The sequence below is a fragment of the Diuraphis noxia genome, unplaced genomic scaffold (assembly GCF_037042655.1).
Source record: "Diuraphis noxia isolate RWA-SAM2 unplaced genomic scaffold, SU_Dnox_SAM2 contig0003, whole genome shotgun sequence".
NCBI lineage: Eukaryota > Metazoa > Arthropoda > Insecta > Hemiptera > Aphididae > Diuraphis > Diuraphis noxia.
The window spans coordinates 76727870-76744695 of NW_028301713.1; the positions used below are offsets into that span (position 1 = coordinate 76727870).

Below are 16826 nucleotides of genomic sequence, written 5' to 3' on the forward strand. Positions count from 1 at the left end.
TAATATATATATTATATATGTATATAAATAATCTCGCAGCGATGGCGGCACTTCTTTTTTCTCTCAATACACACACACACGCACGCACACAGAGTATTATATTTTGTCCGTATCCGACCGCCGAAGATTAAACAGCACGCGTGAAAGGCCCCCCCGAGACGCGTACAATGAGCTGCAACTTCGGGGACCACCGCGGCGGACTCGAATTTTTTTCTGATCGGAACCCCGTGGAAATATACCACCACAGTCGCGGTCGTCGGCGGGTGAAATACACACAAACACAAGACAACAACAACAACAATAATAATAATAATATCATTAATTGAACAAACATAATAATATCAGTTTCATTATTATTATTATCGTCATCTCGTCGTGTGTATAATATACAAATTACATACAGGTAGACCACCTCGCCGGGCTGTCTGACGAGGAATACACGTCGTAATGACGTGATATTATGTTCTTTATAGTATAATGTTTATACCGACGACGGCGATATATTATGACGAATCGAACCGAGTTGATGACACGCGGGGCCGCCGAGCAATCGAATTATATGTACTGTTGCGGCGTTAGATGATGCACCGACGACGGATGTAGCGATTTTAAACGGTCGGATACGTTTAAATCGAATTTTTAATAATAATATTATTATAATTACACACGACCGAGGTGTGTAATTGGAGCTAACGGACTAAACAGGTTATATACGACACATACACACACAGGCCGACGCGATAAAATGATGTTTGAGGAAAAATTATTTTTCGATTACTACCTTTTGGCTCGAATATATTTTAATAATAATTGCTGTTGATTGCGTGCAATATGGCACGATGATTCTCCGATTTAAAATAATTTACAGCGTGATAGTTTGCGTATAAAGTTTCGAAATCACTCGACGTCCTCGCCCGAACGACTTTATTGGCTATATTATTATATTACTAAATTTTAGTGTGAATAATAGAATATAATATTGTGATAGATGACGATGAAGAAGAAAGGATGAGGAAATAAAACATAATAATATCCATAATATATGATACTAAAAATCAGTGTCTGTAATAATAATAATATTGAGTTATTGCAGGTAACCGACCATAAATATAGTATTATAGTACGACGACGGAACTGGGTTACCGTGGTCATCCAAACACACAGCAGTAACTTATTCAGCTGTCTTTACGATATAATATACCTGGTAGTTTAGGTACGACCGGCCGAACGAGTGTTGGTACGTGTAAATGTGTGTGTGTGTACGAGTTAGGCCCGGTGGTTCTGTTGCCGGACAGCAAGCTCGCAGAGTGGGAAATGAAGACGTCTGAGGTGTGTGCGTACCGTGTAATTATCAACAATTATAACAGCCCGTAGGGCGGAGATATCTAGCATTGCGAAAGAAGACATTTATGACGTGGGTCGTATAAATAGTATGCATTTTCCGTTTCATTGTCCGCCGCCATGACTTATGTGTCATACCTATACCCATTCTTTATGCGGACGTAAATTATGCGTTTCGTGTATAGTAACTTACTAGGTATATTATAGTATAGCGTGGTATGTTATATTGTATTTGATGTATATCAGTGGTACGAGGCAAACCACCAAAAAAAGTTACACAATAATAAATATTAATGGCCGTATATTATAACGTGATGTATACCTGTATTGGTGCCACGGGAGCTCCAGTTGAAGTTATTCGCGAAAAGGCGATCAGAATATTATAATACAAAAAAGAAAGAAATTATGGTCGACGATGGAGGGCGCTGGTGCACGTGATATAATAATTTTGTATATATACCTGCAACCTTCTACATATCGCGTACGCAGTGCGAAAAATCGGAAAATCAACTTTATATATACTCATTTGAATTATGTTATATGTATAACCACCATTAACCAACCACCCTTATTAATGTTTAGGCATTGTATACGTATTCCATATATTATGTAGTTTATATTATTCTATACGATGAAAACTTTCAGAAAAGTGAATTTATTTCTGTACAGTATATATACATGCTAAAATATTATGTATTTATTATTTACGTATATGCATATAATACACAAACTTATATTCATTTTCATTTCCGTCGCGCGGAAAACGGTATTGGCGCAAAGGGCTGCTGCTGCGGCTTAGCCGATTACGCGGGAACGTATAATATAAACCGTCGGCCGAGCACAACGACCGCGGCCGAATACGTGCTCTATCTCGCCCGAAATCCCCGCGAGTGTTTAACTATTTAGCCCGTTGACCGGCAAAACGATGGCAATTCATTATTCACGCACGGCCTCTAGAATTCGTCGGTGGCGGATGAGAGGGTGGAAGGGACGATGCGTATAGCTGCTGCGGGGTGGGTACCGCCGTGTACGTTTTCCGGTCGGATATCAACCCTCACGGACGCGCATATTATTATTACCATTATAATTATCATTAGTATTTTTATACTCGTTCTCCCGGTCCCGGTGCGATAACGCGCGCTAAAGTAGGGTTTAACAACGTCGTCGTCGTCCAACGCGGAATGACCGTCGCACAATTTCCGTCTCATGTGTGTAATATCACAAAGATGAGACGGTGTTGCGTTGTAAATCTTAACAAGTGTACTTAAATAAAACACACCCAAAACCACTAAAACTGCAATGCTCAGCAATAACCTATTGTCATCACGGTGAAAATATTCTGACTGAAAATCCTGGAAATAAGTGAAATGTCAAAAATATGTTACTTTAATGCTGACTTATTTTTCGTTATTTTCCTATGTTACACCTATATAGACTCGAAACAGTATGCTTGAGAAAAAAAGGTTTTCTGGACCTTGAAAATTTCTTTTCAGATCCTCTGGAGCCCCTCAGAAACTAATTGCTAATTCCTGGTCTAAAAACATATACTTTTAATTACCTACACTGGTTTTAGAGTATCGACTCATAGAAATAGCAATGATGACAGTAATATATTGATGTATTCCAACGCAAATATATATATTTTCCCTATTGCGTCGATCTCTGCAATAAATGACGAGCTGATTTTGAACCTTATTTTAATTATTATGTTACGTAAGCAGGCTCAACGATCAGTCGTATATATAAATATACATTTTTTTTTTTTTTAATATAAATATAAATATTATACTAATATTTGTGCCCCACCTAAGCTTCGAAAACTATTCGTTAACCACTGCGCAGCCCGGAATGGTGATTTTAATATTTAATGTACCTATTTGAAGTACCTACCAATAAATACCCTAAAACGTCGTGATGGTTTCGATCCTTGCGTGAGCTTCATTGGTGTAGATATAGTTTTCAAAATGCATCGTGAGCGAAACTTCCGAAAGTGCCAGGCTAAGAAAAGTATTTTCGTTCCGGCTATGCGAATTAATAAATAGTTTCAATGTTGTATACTTAAACGCAAGAACCGATTACGCAAAGAAGAAGTCGTTTCACGGCTAACGGAACGAAAATAGTTATGTATATCTAATATATATACGCATAATAACATAATACATGGAACATAAATGTATATATGTGCACCGGGTGCGCAGCAATCGATGCCCATCAGACTGGGAATTATAAAATATATACTAAGACTAACGATATTGCATGTTGGAATGGATTAACTGACGGTCGTTAACTTCAATCTTAACCCCGGGTAGCCGGTTTGATTTTTAGCGAATGTTTTCGTTTCATTTCCAAATTATGTATAATAACAAATATTTAATAATATCTCGATCGCCAACCATATTGAATATATAATATACGCAAATTACATAAAATCGAATTCCCGAATTTATCTCGTGTACCTAATAACCTATAATAGTTGTAACGTATTTTTTGTTTTCATTTCGTCAAAAATCGACACTAATTTAATTATATAACAATATACCTATAATATATACCTATTTTATAACATTGCGTTGACATGAAAAACATTTGTACCGAAATATGATCCGGTGACAAGACCCTTGCAACGATGGTGCACGCGGCCAGAGTTGGACGACCCCTCGGAAAAGCGTGCACTGCGGGCAAACAAGGGGATGGTTTGAGATTTTAGTGAAAGACATATTTCATGTCCATACCGTTAATAACAATCGGCCTCAAAGCCCGCGTTCGTACGTGTGCTCGAGCGTGTGTGTGCGATTTCAATAACTATACCTACTCTACTCACACTCATATATTAATAATATATATATATATATAAGTAGACATCATAACATGTATTTACGGTGGCCGGCGACAACGTTTTCGACTGTTGCGTGACCATTGTGCGAAACACGCGAATATTAATCCAAACTCTTGGCAGCCACCGTTGCCAGACATTGCATATTATGTTTTTATACTTGTTTATATATGTAGCTAGGTAAACCTATACATACATAGGTACACGCACACACACACACACACACACACACACACACACACACACACACTCAGGATTCACACTCACGCACACGCGAGTGCAGTGAAAAGAATCTCTGGTTCAATTATCCCGCGCTGCTGAGGGGGGGGAGTGAAGTTTGGCCCTCTCCTCCATCGCGTCGTATGAGTTTAGGCTTACTGCATGATACGCGTGTAGGTATAAAATAATTATATCTTATTTTATATATTTTATGTATATTATATTTATATAATAATGTGTGTGTCTGTGAGTGTGTATGATGTTTACAGTTTATCGAACAAACAAAATAAAATATACTCGGCAGCGGCGGCCAACACGCACGTCTACAATACAGGCCGCGTGTCTGAATTGCGAAAATCCGCGATATCCATCATGTACCTACAATCGAATGCCGACTATAATAATATAATATACGTACACGTGTAAAGTACTATGTAGTTGGAAAAAAAACCATAGAATCTGAATCCACGATAAATAAAAACGGTAAACTCGATAATTACGGTTTTAAATAAAAAAAATTTTGACGACGGCGACGCCCATACGTCGTTTGTGTATATATTATTAACTTGTAATATTTTATTTATTTATTTTTTTTTGCGAGCGTATTCATTAATTTCCGAAGCGAATAAGACATTTCATTTGAATATAGGTACGCTTCGAACTTTGAACCACGCGCGCTCGCCTGAAGGCCGTGTGAAGAGGAAAGAAAACAAAACAACGGCAACCAAGCGCGGCGACGGCCGCGTGTTTTCATAAACGAATAAACGATTGTGTCGATTCACCACCGGGTGACGTCGAGGTGGTCGTCGTCGATGATGACCGGCTATTACGGTTTATTAGAAAATAAAAAAAAATAAATAATAAAAAAAAGAGTCGTCGTGGCGGCGGCAGCGGACCCTTCCGGACCAATTAAAAGCGAAAAAAAAAATAAAGTCGGCAACAAAAGCCGGGCGAACCGCCGCCCCCGCGATCGCCGTCCCGCAGGTGAAAACACTCGTCGATTTAACCCTTTTTCACGTCGCCAATGTAAATAAAGTACGACGTTCGAAACAAAACACAAAACGTGCGGTGTGTGTGTGCGATCGCGCGTCTACCTGAAAAGGCTTTTTAAAGAAAAACACACACACGCGGTCAGCGCTTGGTATACCATATAATTTCTTGTATGTATTTTTTTGTCCGTATATTATATACAATAGTAAAAGCACACGCATAGCACACGTCGCGGTGGGAACCGAACGGGTTTAATTGCGTGCACACACACACACATTCGCGTTTATAACATTCGAATTAAAAATATATTACGCATAATACAATATTATATATACATATTATTGTGTGTGGCCGCCAGCTCGTATATATACATATTATACGACCGATCGGTTGTTTACACACGCGGACTCGTCGGAGCGGAGGTCTTGAAGAGCTCTCCGGACGACCAGCGGTATATATACCTTCTACACCTCAGGAGTGGATGGCCGTGCCTAGGGGATATTATATTAAAACGTGGTACAATCGATACGGTTTGTTTAAATTAAAAATAATAATAACAACAACAACCGCACATAACATAATATAACAACCATCGTAATAATAATAACAATAATAAGGGGAAATGAGGAGAATATGTCATTTGGGGGTAATAACACGTATATACCTGCATTTACACAGAGAGAGGGTGAGGGAGAGTTTATATTATAATATTATGTACAGTATATATAATATGTATACGTACGTGTGTCCAATTAACGATAACGAGCGAGAAGAACAACAAACGTTCGCATTGTCCGAACGGGACTACTGGCGCGCGTATACTTACGGTTAGGGGGGGGGGGCACTCTGCTGGCTACTGTAATGTTCTAAATGCGTGTGCATATTGTGTACTACACACACGTGTATTGTATATAATATTATGTTTATATGCCACTGCACCGCTACACGCGCAGTGCTTTGTCAATTGAAACGTAATATAATGGAATTAAACAATAATATTAATAAAAATAAAATAACCGTGCGGAATGAAAAAACAACGCGACTGAATATTATTATATTATTCGGGTGACAGGAAACGCACTGTTGATACATTTTAAGTGCGTCTATCCTGTGAGTGTGAGAAAAAGGTCCCACTTTTGTTTTCTGTTTTCATTTTATGCGCGACTCCTATTATATTATGTGCGGCGTACCTAAAACTTATATTCGTACTATTATTGTCAACACATGTATGTTGTCATGTACATATATTGTTAATTATTGTTGTTGTTCGTATAGTGTCATTATATTATTATTATTATTATTATTCAATGATATAGTCATTATCGATGCTGCAGACACCGGTGGTGCGGTGGCGGGGAGAAGCCATCGTACTCGGAGGGGGTTACTTGTAAAATACATTACGCGACGGCGAGCGGTGGATGTTCTTCAAAAGGGTGGTAATTTTAATTTTTACTCTAACGCTATTTTTTAAAACTTTTCGTAGAAATCCGACGCTCAAAAGACAGTGTCCGATGTCTCCAAGAGCACTTCACCGGTGTCTGCCGCGGAACATTGCAGCAACGCTAACTCGGTAACGCGGTGACAACAGCGGCGGCGGCGGCGGCAAACGTGCTTAACGAACCGTACGCCGTTCTTAACGAAAGGAAAAAAAACTCTTAATTACATAACACCGAGAAAAATGTCGTGTTATTTTTTTTTTCATTCACTCGTTTTAAATTAAATTTGACGCTCCTCTCGCAAGACGATTGAAGAAGAGATCAAGGGTGCCAAACCGATGCAGATGGACGCGTGCGCGCACACACTACTGCAGCGAGCACTGGCTTTTAATCAGCGTGATTATAATAAATAATGATAATATTATAATATGCATAAAACGAAACGGGGGGAAAAATAAAAACAAAATACCGGTTCTCGGGGCGCGTGAAGGAAAAATAAAGTATCGTCGTCGGTGCAAGAGGCAAAAAAAAAAAACGAAATACTACACAGGCCAACAACGCAATGTTACAAACTAAATACGAGCATAATAGGCATGCACGGGAGTGTTCTCCTTTTGTCGGATGATTGATCGCCGAACAGCTGCGGCCGAATAAAAATATTGTAACGATATCTACACAATATAATATAATATTTTATATTATAAAGACGAGGGAAACGGATGAGAACCACACTTTATTATTATACCTATATGCATGATATAATATTTTATATACTGCTGAGAAACAGACGATAATGCCCACTCTTAGACTGTAAACTTTATTATTATTCGAATGCAGGGACCACATAGAAATCACTGGTAGAGTGATTCCGGTTATTATTGTTATTACTTTTTTTTTTTTCTGCAAATAAACGGGATTGAACAAGTGAGGGTGGTTTTTCAAAAACAATTCTATATAATATTATGGTTAAAGTAAAACTGCACTTTTTTCAGTACAATTTCAAGTGCTTCAATAAATAAAAATAAAAAATTTACCATAGAAAAAATCTTCTAAGTATCATCATAATATGGCACTCACTTATTTCAATCAGTAACAACTGAGAGATTCAAAATGTCTATATTATATTAGCTGACGACCAGCAATTAATATCATATTTTTTTGGTTAGGTATTATATCTAAAGTATATCTTATGTTAATTAATTAAATCCATTGCAGCGTCATATTTTTTTTGGTTGAATCGTCTGTTGGTCGTTAAACTTGACCAAGTATAAATTAGGTCCAGACCACCGAACTAAAACTGTGCAACTGTCATGGAATAAATAATAATAGAATTATTGTTCGAAAAATGAAAGAAGAATAAAAAAAAAAAACTATAACAGCAATTGCCGCGCGCGCGTATTACGAGTCTTCGCTAATTAGTCATAATAAATAAAACGTATTCACCGCGCGCCCATTAATTTAATATACACAACATCATCAGCCTGCCACGTGTAGGTACTACTTACACACACACACATTTTTATTGTAGGTACTCAAATTTATATGATATTATAATATATTATTAAACACTCGTATAATACGAACGCTGATAAAAAGATTTTCTACTAAGGTGCGTATATATATATAGACTTTGAAATTACCAATTGGAAACTGTTATTAAATTAATGTGTTACTTATATGTAGAGAACGAATTGCGTATATTACAAACGTATATTATACTACGTCATTCGTCATTATACGAGGCGTCCGACTATATAAGAAAGCAAGAGCAATACGACGAACGGCAAAAATCGCGTTGAACCTAATTAACATAATATTTTAAAAAAGAAAAAAAAACAGTTGTCGATAGATTTAAAAAAAAAAACCTCACATTTGCGACCTCTGACCCTACAACAAGCGCGAAACACCACTGCAAACGTGTTTTTTTTTTACCACGTGTAACCGGACTGTTTGATTATTACGGTGAAATACAATAGCAATATAATAAAATATTACCTTGTAAATGTCCGTTTTCATAAACTCCGGCGACGTAATCCCCGTTTTCCAAACGGTGTTTCTTCAGCTGATGACTCAAATGCGAAGCGGACGCGGCCAGTGACAGACCCACGGACGATGCTCTCTTGGGCGGTCTTCCAGGACGAGAACTGTGAACACGTGAAAAAAAAACAAACAGATAAATAACGATTTTTTTTTTAATAACGTCAGAGCGGCTAAAAAAAAAGCAATCCTCAAAAATCCAATAACAACCGATATAATATTATATGATTGTAATTTATACGTGTATTCTATAATGTATATACGCGCACGATCGTGCGAGTGCAAAAAAAAAAAAAGAAAATAATAATATTATAAAGCACAACTCTTCGCGTTGGACTAATATATTACAGTAGTGTAGTTGCGCGCGTGCTGTGTGGAAATTGCATTTTTGTTTAAACACGGCAGCAGAAACGCGAGGCGTGCAGGTTTCAGCGCTGTTTGTATTTACACGCACCCACCCACACATACGTACGACTAAAAAATACCTCGCGTTCTTATTAGATTTCACGTTTTTTTTTTGTGTTTTTTTTTTGATATAGATATAAATTTATTTCGTATATAATTCCACGGCGAGCACTCGCAGCGCGTCGTGTGTGCGTTCGTCGTCGACGGAAAAATAAAAACCCCCAGAAAAATCATACGTGCGGTCCAAGTTATTGCACGGGATTATAATGGTTTTTAAAAAACGATTTCCGGAAACGAAAAAAACAAAACCAAAAAAGGGGGAGACGGAACGTGCCGTGTTCTCGGGGATTTAATCTCGTCGCGCTCACACGTATATATTTATACATACAATACCGTCGTACGTATATAATAATATAGTATTTGCATAGAAAGTTCGGTCAGATAACGAAAACCTCCCCACCCGCGGCAATGTGACGTTTTCGGGAGCCAAAAAAATCACCCCTGAAAGACACACGATTTGCTGACGATCAACACCGCCGTACATTATTCTTACTACAATATTTTGGCGATGCACATAATAATAATATTATGTGTGTGTATAAATATATACGGATTACAGACTGAGAGACGTGCTAGTGAGGAAAAACCGCAAACGATTAATTTAACGCGAACCGTCGCTATTTTGTATGTTGTACTGAGTGATCCATTTAAGACGATAACGTCTTTGAAAATATTTCTTGTGCACAATATTAAGTGGTTAGAACTTAGAAAACAACATGTTCGACAAAAAATATTAGTATATTAGTAATAAGTTTTTTACTTTACTGAAGACGACAGACATTTTTAATTTAATATTATATTATAGGAAGCATAAATATGTATAGACAAGTTCCTATATAGTTATTATTATGGTTATAACTTTAAATGCTTATAATTCTTACATTATTCATCCGCAAAATTTCATTTTTATGTGTTAAGCACCCCAGTTCAAAAATGAAAACGATTAAAAAAAAGTAAAAATAATATTTTTAAGAACTTATTGGTGGTTGTCATAATGATAATGATTCACGTTAAATGGAGCAACCGGTACATAATTGTTTTTCTCCATATCGTATGTAGCTGTCGACGGTGAAATAATATATTGGTTGTTTCATTCCTTCGAAGATTTTTTTTTAGGTTTTTACGACCGAAGCCACCCCCACGCTAGTATACTCGTTGATAACGTGGCTAGCTGGTAACGTATTGATAAGACCAACGCACGGAAAGAATGAGCTTAAAAGTATTATACCTGTGTGTGTGTGTGTGTGTGTGTGTGTGTGTGTGTGTGTGTGTGTGTGTGTGTGTATGCGTACAGGGAATCGCGGCCAAAAGAAACAGGACAAGCCGCAGACGCGTATTATTATATAATATATAGTTGTGTCGTTTTATTTACGACCCCGTTTTTATTGGTTTCAACCACGTCCAGCTCCGCGGACACAGTCCGTTAAATCCGCACTTCCTCGATTTCGGAGTTTCCTCTTTTAATTGACTCTAGCGAGGTTGATGGCGAGGGGAACGATTCTCGGGGAGGGGGATAGGATTAGTAAGTCCTATCGGGCGCAATATACACACTCCTGTATATGTGCTATATTTTATAGGAGGGAGTTTCAGTCAGTATTTTATACTATTTCTGTCGCTATATTATTATATTAACGCTGCCGATATATTATACGCCATCAACTATATATATATATATACACACCGTTTATACGAATGGAAAAACGCTGAGGCCTATATCCACCGCCTTCTTTTGCCACCACCGTAATCTTTATACCGAATTGCATAGACCATATTATTATTATTATTAATATATTATTATTGCGAAGGTGCTGGGTTTCCACTATACACGTTCGCGTAAATCATTCGCTGTGATTGGTTGGTTAGGTAAGGTTAGGTTAGGTTTAGGTTAGGGTTACCACGTTACCGTGTTGTTGAACATACCTAAACATCACACGTGTACACGGCATACGGGTATAGAGGAAACCCGCCTTGAAGCTTCCGACTAGTGAGATTTATTTTCTTAGGTGTATGTTTTATGGTATAAAGTGCTATAGGTAAACGTAATTTTCTTGTGCGCGTATCTTGGCAGCGGCGAAAACGTGTAGAAATTTATATATATATATATATATATGTACACATAAAAACGTCTTCGGTATAATGACGCAGGTTTGTACCTACCTACCTACAATACCCACATATATAAATAAACATTCAACAATAGAACCGACGGATATAATATAATATTATTATGGTATATAACATCATGTTATACGTATATCGGACACAATATTAATATTTTATTATATCGACGAAGAGGTAAATAATATATTATACCGACGTATATACGTCTAAAGTATTTTCGCTCGACGTCATTGTTGTTCCTCTGCATATATATATATATATATAATATATATATGTATTTATTATTTCATTACTTTATTTTTGTTATTCCTTATTCGTGGCTGGTTTTTCTTTTCTTTTTATATTATAACGATTTGCTTTCATACGCGCCAATATAAATATTGCACGAGTGTTTTTAATATTTAAAACGATTTTCAACATTTTAATATTTAGCAGAAATAATTCTTGATAATTAACTTTGATCGACCTAAGGGTTTAATTCGTTTTCTTTTTTTGTTCGTAAAAAAAAAAATAATAATAAACATTAAAGTAGATTAAGAGTCTTTTAAATAATTTACATGATGTTTTCAGCAACTTAATAATATTTTTTGTGTGATTTGCATAATAAAAAATCTGATTTAAAAATCGACATTTCCCTTACAAATGTTTAACAGTCAAATAAATTATGTCAAAGTGTTATGATGTCGGGTTCACTGTAATAGCTTGCGCTTTTATACCACCGCCCTTTTTTATTTTTTTTTTTTGTTCGGAGCAGATTTGTTGTACTTTTTTCATATCCGACGGGGAGAAGAACTGCGGTTTTCGCATATTAATGTGCGGAATAAACGTACCTAAACGTCCCGGCTAAAAAAAAAATAATATATATAGTGCGAGAGAGAGTGATCTAGAAGGGATGAGCTGCGGTGGGAGAAACACGAATAATTCGTAAAAAAATAAATAAATACTGGTCGGAAACGAGGGAAAAAAACCGTCAGATTTATGACTTCGGGTGTACCTATACATGCATAATAGGACGGGCATATTCCACATTCATTTGTTGGTTCAACGGAGGAAGTAAATAATTCAAATTGGCTGTTTAACAATGTGCTCTCCGAGTTTTTCTTCTTTTCCCCGTTTACCAGAAATATTGATACATGGCCGGGGGTCTCGATTTTTATTATATATATATTATTTTTTTTACTCACTCCGACATAATAACATCATCTCGGCAAGGGACACGCGCACAATGCAAAACGCCTTTTATTCCATTCGCAATACTCTTTGTTGTCGAATATTTTTCATTCTCCGCGTACACCGCGGTTTATACCGCACTACTATAATATGTAAATTGTACGATCGCACGACATTACAACATTTGTTTATACAACAGGAATATCATTTGAATAGGTAAATAATATGATATAATATAATACAATATATATGTAGACTTCGCGGGGCCGGTCGACTCAATTGAAACGAACGTATTTAATATTAAATTTCTTTGTGACCGTAATATAGGTAATATTATGTTTTAACTTCACTTCTGACGACACCCAACCTATGACTAAATATAACATATAACAATATGTAGTAATAATATATCTATCTCCTGACCTACGACCTATTGCAGTAAAACGCTACCTATTGATTAGTATACATATTTCTATAGGTAGGTATATAATATTATATTATGCAGCCAATACGCGCTGCATTAATGGTATAGGCCAAAGGGAAAGGGTAATCGACTTTCGGTAAGTCGAGCCAGGCGATGTCGACAGCTGCAACTGTACACACGACGGCGGTGGCGGAGTTTTATCAGAAGAAATAAGGAAAACAAAAAACAACAAAAAAACCACCTACATAGTGTTGTCCGCCGCGTGTTTACGGTGCGGAACAAAGCTATCAACACCTCACACCGCGTGCTTTGTGTGCACTGTACGATATTGTATAACGAGACAACGGTAATAACGACAACGACGATGACACTTTTGAGGAAACGTGTTGCGGAACAAACAGTCGGCGATTAAGATATACAAGACATCCGTTTTCCGCGCGAGATACATACGTTTAAAAACTTAGTATTAAACAAAACAAAATTAAACCCCTCAAAAAAAAAAACTCGACGAGTTCGTTAAACTTTGTCTTTGACCCCGCTGCAGGAGTGATGATGGAAAAAATCAAAATCATAAAATCGTACCAAAAAATACACCCCGGGGAAACGTTATCTGAGCAACCGAATCCGAACGGGTTTTCACGCGATGGATATAATAATATATTGTAACACAATATATGTGTATAATAGAAATATAAACGTTTGTTATTATTTCTGCACTATCACGTGCCGCTGCCGTATCGATATACTGCCTCGGGCATTGTAAGTACATGACGTATACGCGTACAACAATAGGAGGGCACATTGTCCGGACTCGCGTACACCCTTTTTTCGTAATTTTTTTTTTTTATTATTATTGCGTATATATGTTATTATCTTTGGAGTAAAACCAACACGAAATGCACACGCGGACGACTGCTGCACGACAATGACTCTCGCGCGGGCAACACATATCGATAGGGTTACGGACCGTCGATTGTAACACGAGACGATTGTGTTCGAAAGCATACATATATAGATACAATAATATAGTTATGATAATAATAATATATTACGAATTGAGGGAAACGCTGGTGCAAAAAAATAACCATTAAAAAAACGGCCAAAAAATAAGTTGTTATCGGGAAAAAAATATCGTTTGACTCGCGCGCTCGTCGAGGGTGCCGAGTGTATTATTTTCGCACGTGTGGGGTGGGTCGGGCTATACATAATCCAATATTCCGACTGTTTTCGACGCGACTATATACTATACTATTACTACTGCACGTTTATATATATACTAGTTCGAACAGGGAAACTAGATAAGAATATAAAAATATACATTGTTGGCAACGATATATATTATTATTACTGTATATAAAAATGGGGACGGAATCCGAACCCGCTTTGATTGATAGCCCTCCGACGAGCGTCCGCCGGGTCTGGTCTAACTCCGCAGGCGTATGGAATGAGAAACCACCACTTAGGACGGGTTCGAGAGCAAAATTTACGAGCTCGCGATACGACGACGAGACGGTGGTCTATATAATATCGTATTCGAAATTTGTTCCATTTCACTTGTCCCTGCCCCCACTTCCCGTTTACATACGTATACGAAATTCGGCACTCGTATACAAAACGGTGAGGTGACCACACACAAAGTGAATATGCCCTTTCTGAAAACGTTTTCACTCGTCCTATACCCCGTGCGACTGCGTCGGGTACGCGTCGTTTATTATAATCTCACTTGTGGAGATATTTAATTACGACGCAAAACCTATAATATGTCAAAGCGCGCCGAACAGTCGAACAGAACACCCGGGCCTGCTGCATGTGTGCGCGTTCTTTCTAAATTTAGTTTCCTGGTTTTAATGTTCAACGAGACGTCAAAAATATAATAATAATAATATGTAACCTGCGACCGTTATCACTCGAGGGTGTTCGGATTTAACGGCGGTTATCAGCTCGGTGTGTATACGTTATAATATTGTCGCGCGTCCCGTCTGCGTAATAATAATAATAATATCATATCTTTGATACGTAACAGACGCCCGGGCGCGACGGAATCGTCATTGACGAGGCGCCGTCGATCTTTCGCGTCTGCGATGACGATATACATATTTTACCCCATGTGGCCCGGGACACATGTCCCGCATGGCACCACTATAATATCATATTGTATAATAATAATAATATGTGCGTATATAGGGTCGAGAAATATAATATCGGATAAGAGAGAGCTATTGAAATTGTTTATTTAAAAAAAAAAAACAAAAACAACACTACGACAGACCGTGGTATATATGGTATATCCGATGATGGGATGATGATTACCGCGCGCGCGCGCGTATGTGTGTGTGTGTGTAAGTGTTGGTTTTCACTCACTCGTATATCAACGACTGCAGTATAACACACACACACTACCCTTTTCGGGGGGTTGCTGCTGCAGCAGCTAGCGTTATTTCGAGTGCACACAAACTCCATCACAAGGATATAAACAACATATATATATAATATTATAATATGTTTAACGTTGTGCGGGTGAGAGTTAAATTTTATTTTACTCAAGATTTACACGCCGGGATAGTGCGATGAGAAAAAACATTCGAATATTATTATTATTACGGTCCGTTTACGTTACGGACACTTAACACGCGCTCATAATATCATGCAATACGCACACACACGCGCGCACATTTATATATACAAACGCGTTAGCGTCACACGATTTATCCGAATATATATCGCACATATGGCATACATATATATATAGTGGATTTTCGACGAGACGACGCCACTGCGGCGTAAGGGTGGACCAATTTTTAAGTACACGTATATACATACGCACGTACGAAACGTAATGCGTTTCGTATTATAGGTATATATTTTAATATTAAACGATGTAGGTATATAAATAATGGTAAACAACGAAAACCCGACGATTTCCTTAACGACCGGATTGACGTATATTATTATATACGAAAGTTTATTCGGATCCGCTGCCGAGTTAAGTGTGTGTATGTGTAAACGTTATATTCCGCTTTTCGGATGTGCTCAGAAATTGTTTGATATTACTATTATTATTATTAACACTGATGCTACTGTGCACAAACAACAACTGCAGACATTGTTTGTCTGAATTATCAGCAAGCGTATTTCACTATTCTCTTGGTAAACAATTATTGGGCAATAAAAGTTTTTTTTACAGCCTCGTACAATTATTATAACCGTAGTCCGTATATACAATAGAATGTTTACACGCGACGCGCGTACCTAATTTCGTCATTTTATCGTCAGCGCGCTCCGAAAAAGAACAAAATCTGAAACACATGACCTATGTGACGTGCAGCAGTAAATCATCAATATTATATTTTATGATTAGGTACCTACTATCTTCTTACGGAAGCGGCTGCAGTAGCTGTACTGCAGAAGGACGATATTACAGTACTTCTATTAATTACGACAGTATATATACCATTAATATACCGATATACGAGGAGTGCGACAGAGGGCCGCGGGACGGACCGAGCTTTGGACGATCGTTGAAAATTCTAAAGAAAAAACACATACCTCGCATACTCCTTCCCGCCACTTTATACAGAAGTACACACTTGAACGATGTATATATAATGTCATATAATATAAGTGCTAAGTATATCCGGGCCGACTGTACAATAATGTGTACTGCGACATCCGTTTATCGGTCTCGAACGTTATTACAATATTAATAATATAATAATAATATAATACGCATAACGCGGCGCGACACTTCATTTGGCCTGGGCCCGAGTGTATATTGTTGTCTCAAAACACA

At 37.5% G+C, this 16826-nt stretch overlaps 1 protein-coding gene across 3 annotated transcripts in view; it reads right to left on the minus strand.

The window, feature by feature from the left end:
• The window catches only part of dac (dachshund family transcription factor), a 139055-nt gene that overhangs the window by 72437 nt on the left and 49792 nt on the right, over positions 1 to 16826 (minus strand). For all 3 annotated transcript variants that reach the window (XM_015524156.2, XM_089222353.1, XM_015524155.2), the window contains one exon: positions 8815 to 8963. In XM_015524156.2, the coding sequence (XP_015379642.1) occupies positions 8815 to 8963 (149 nt within the window). The remainder of the gene's footprint in view (positions 1 to 8814; positions 8964 to 16826) is intronic.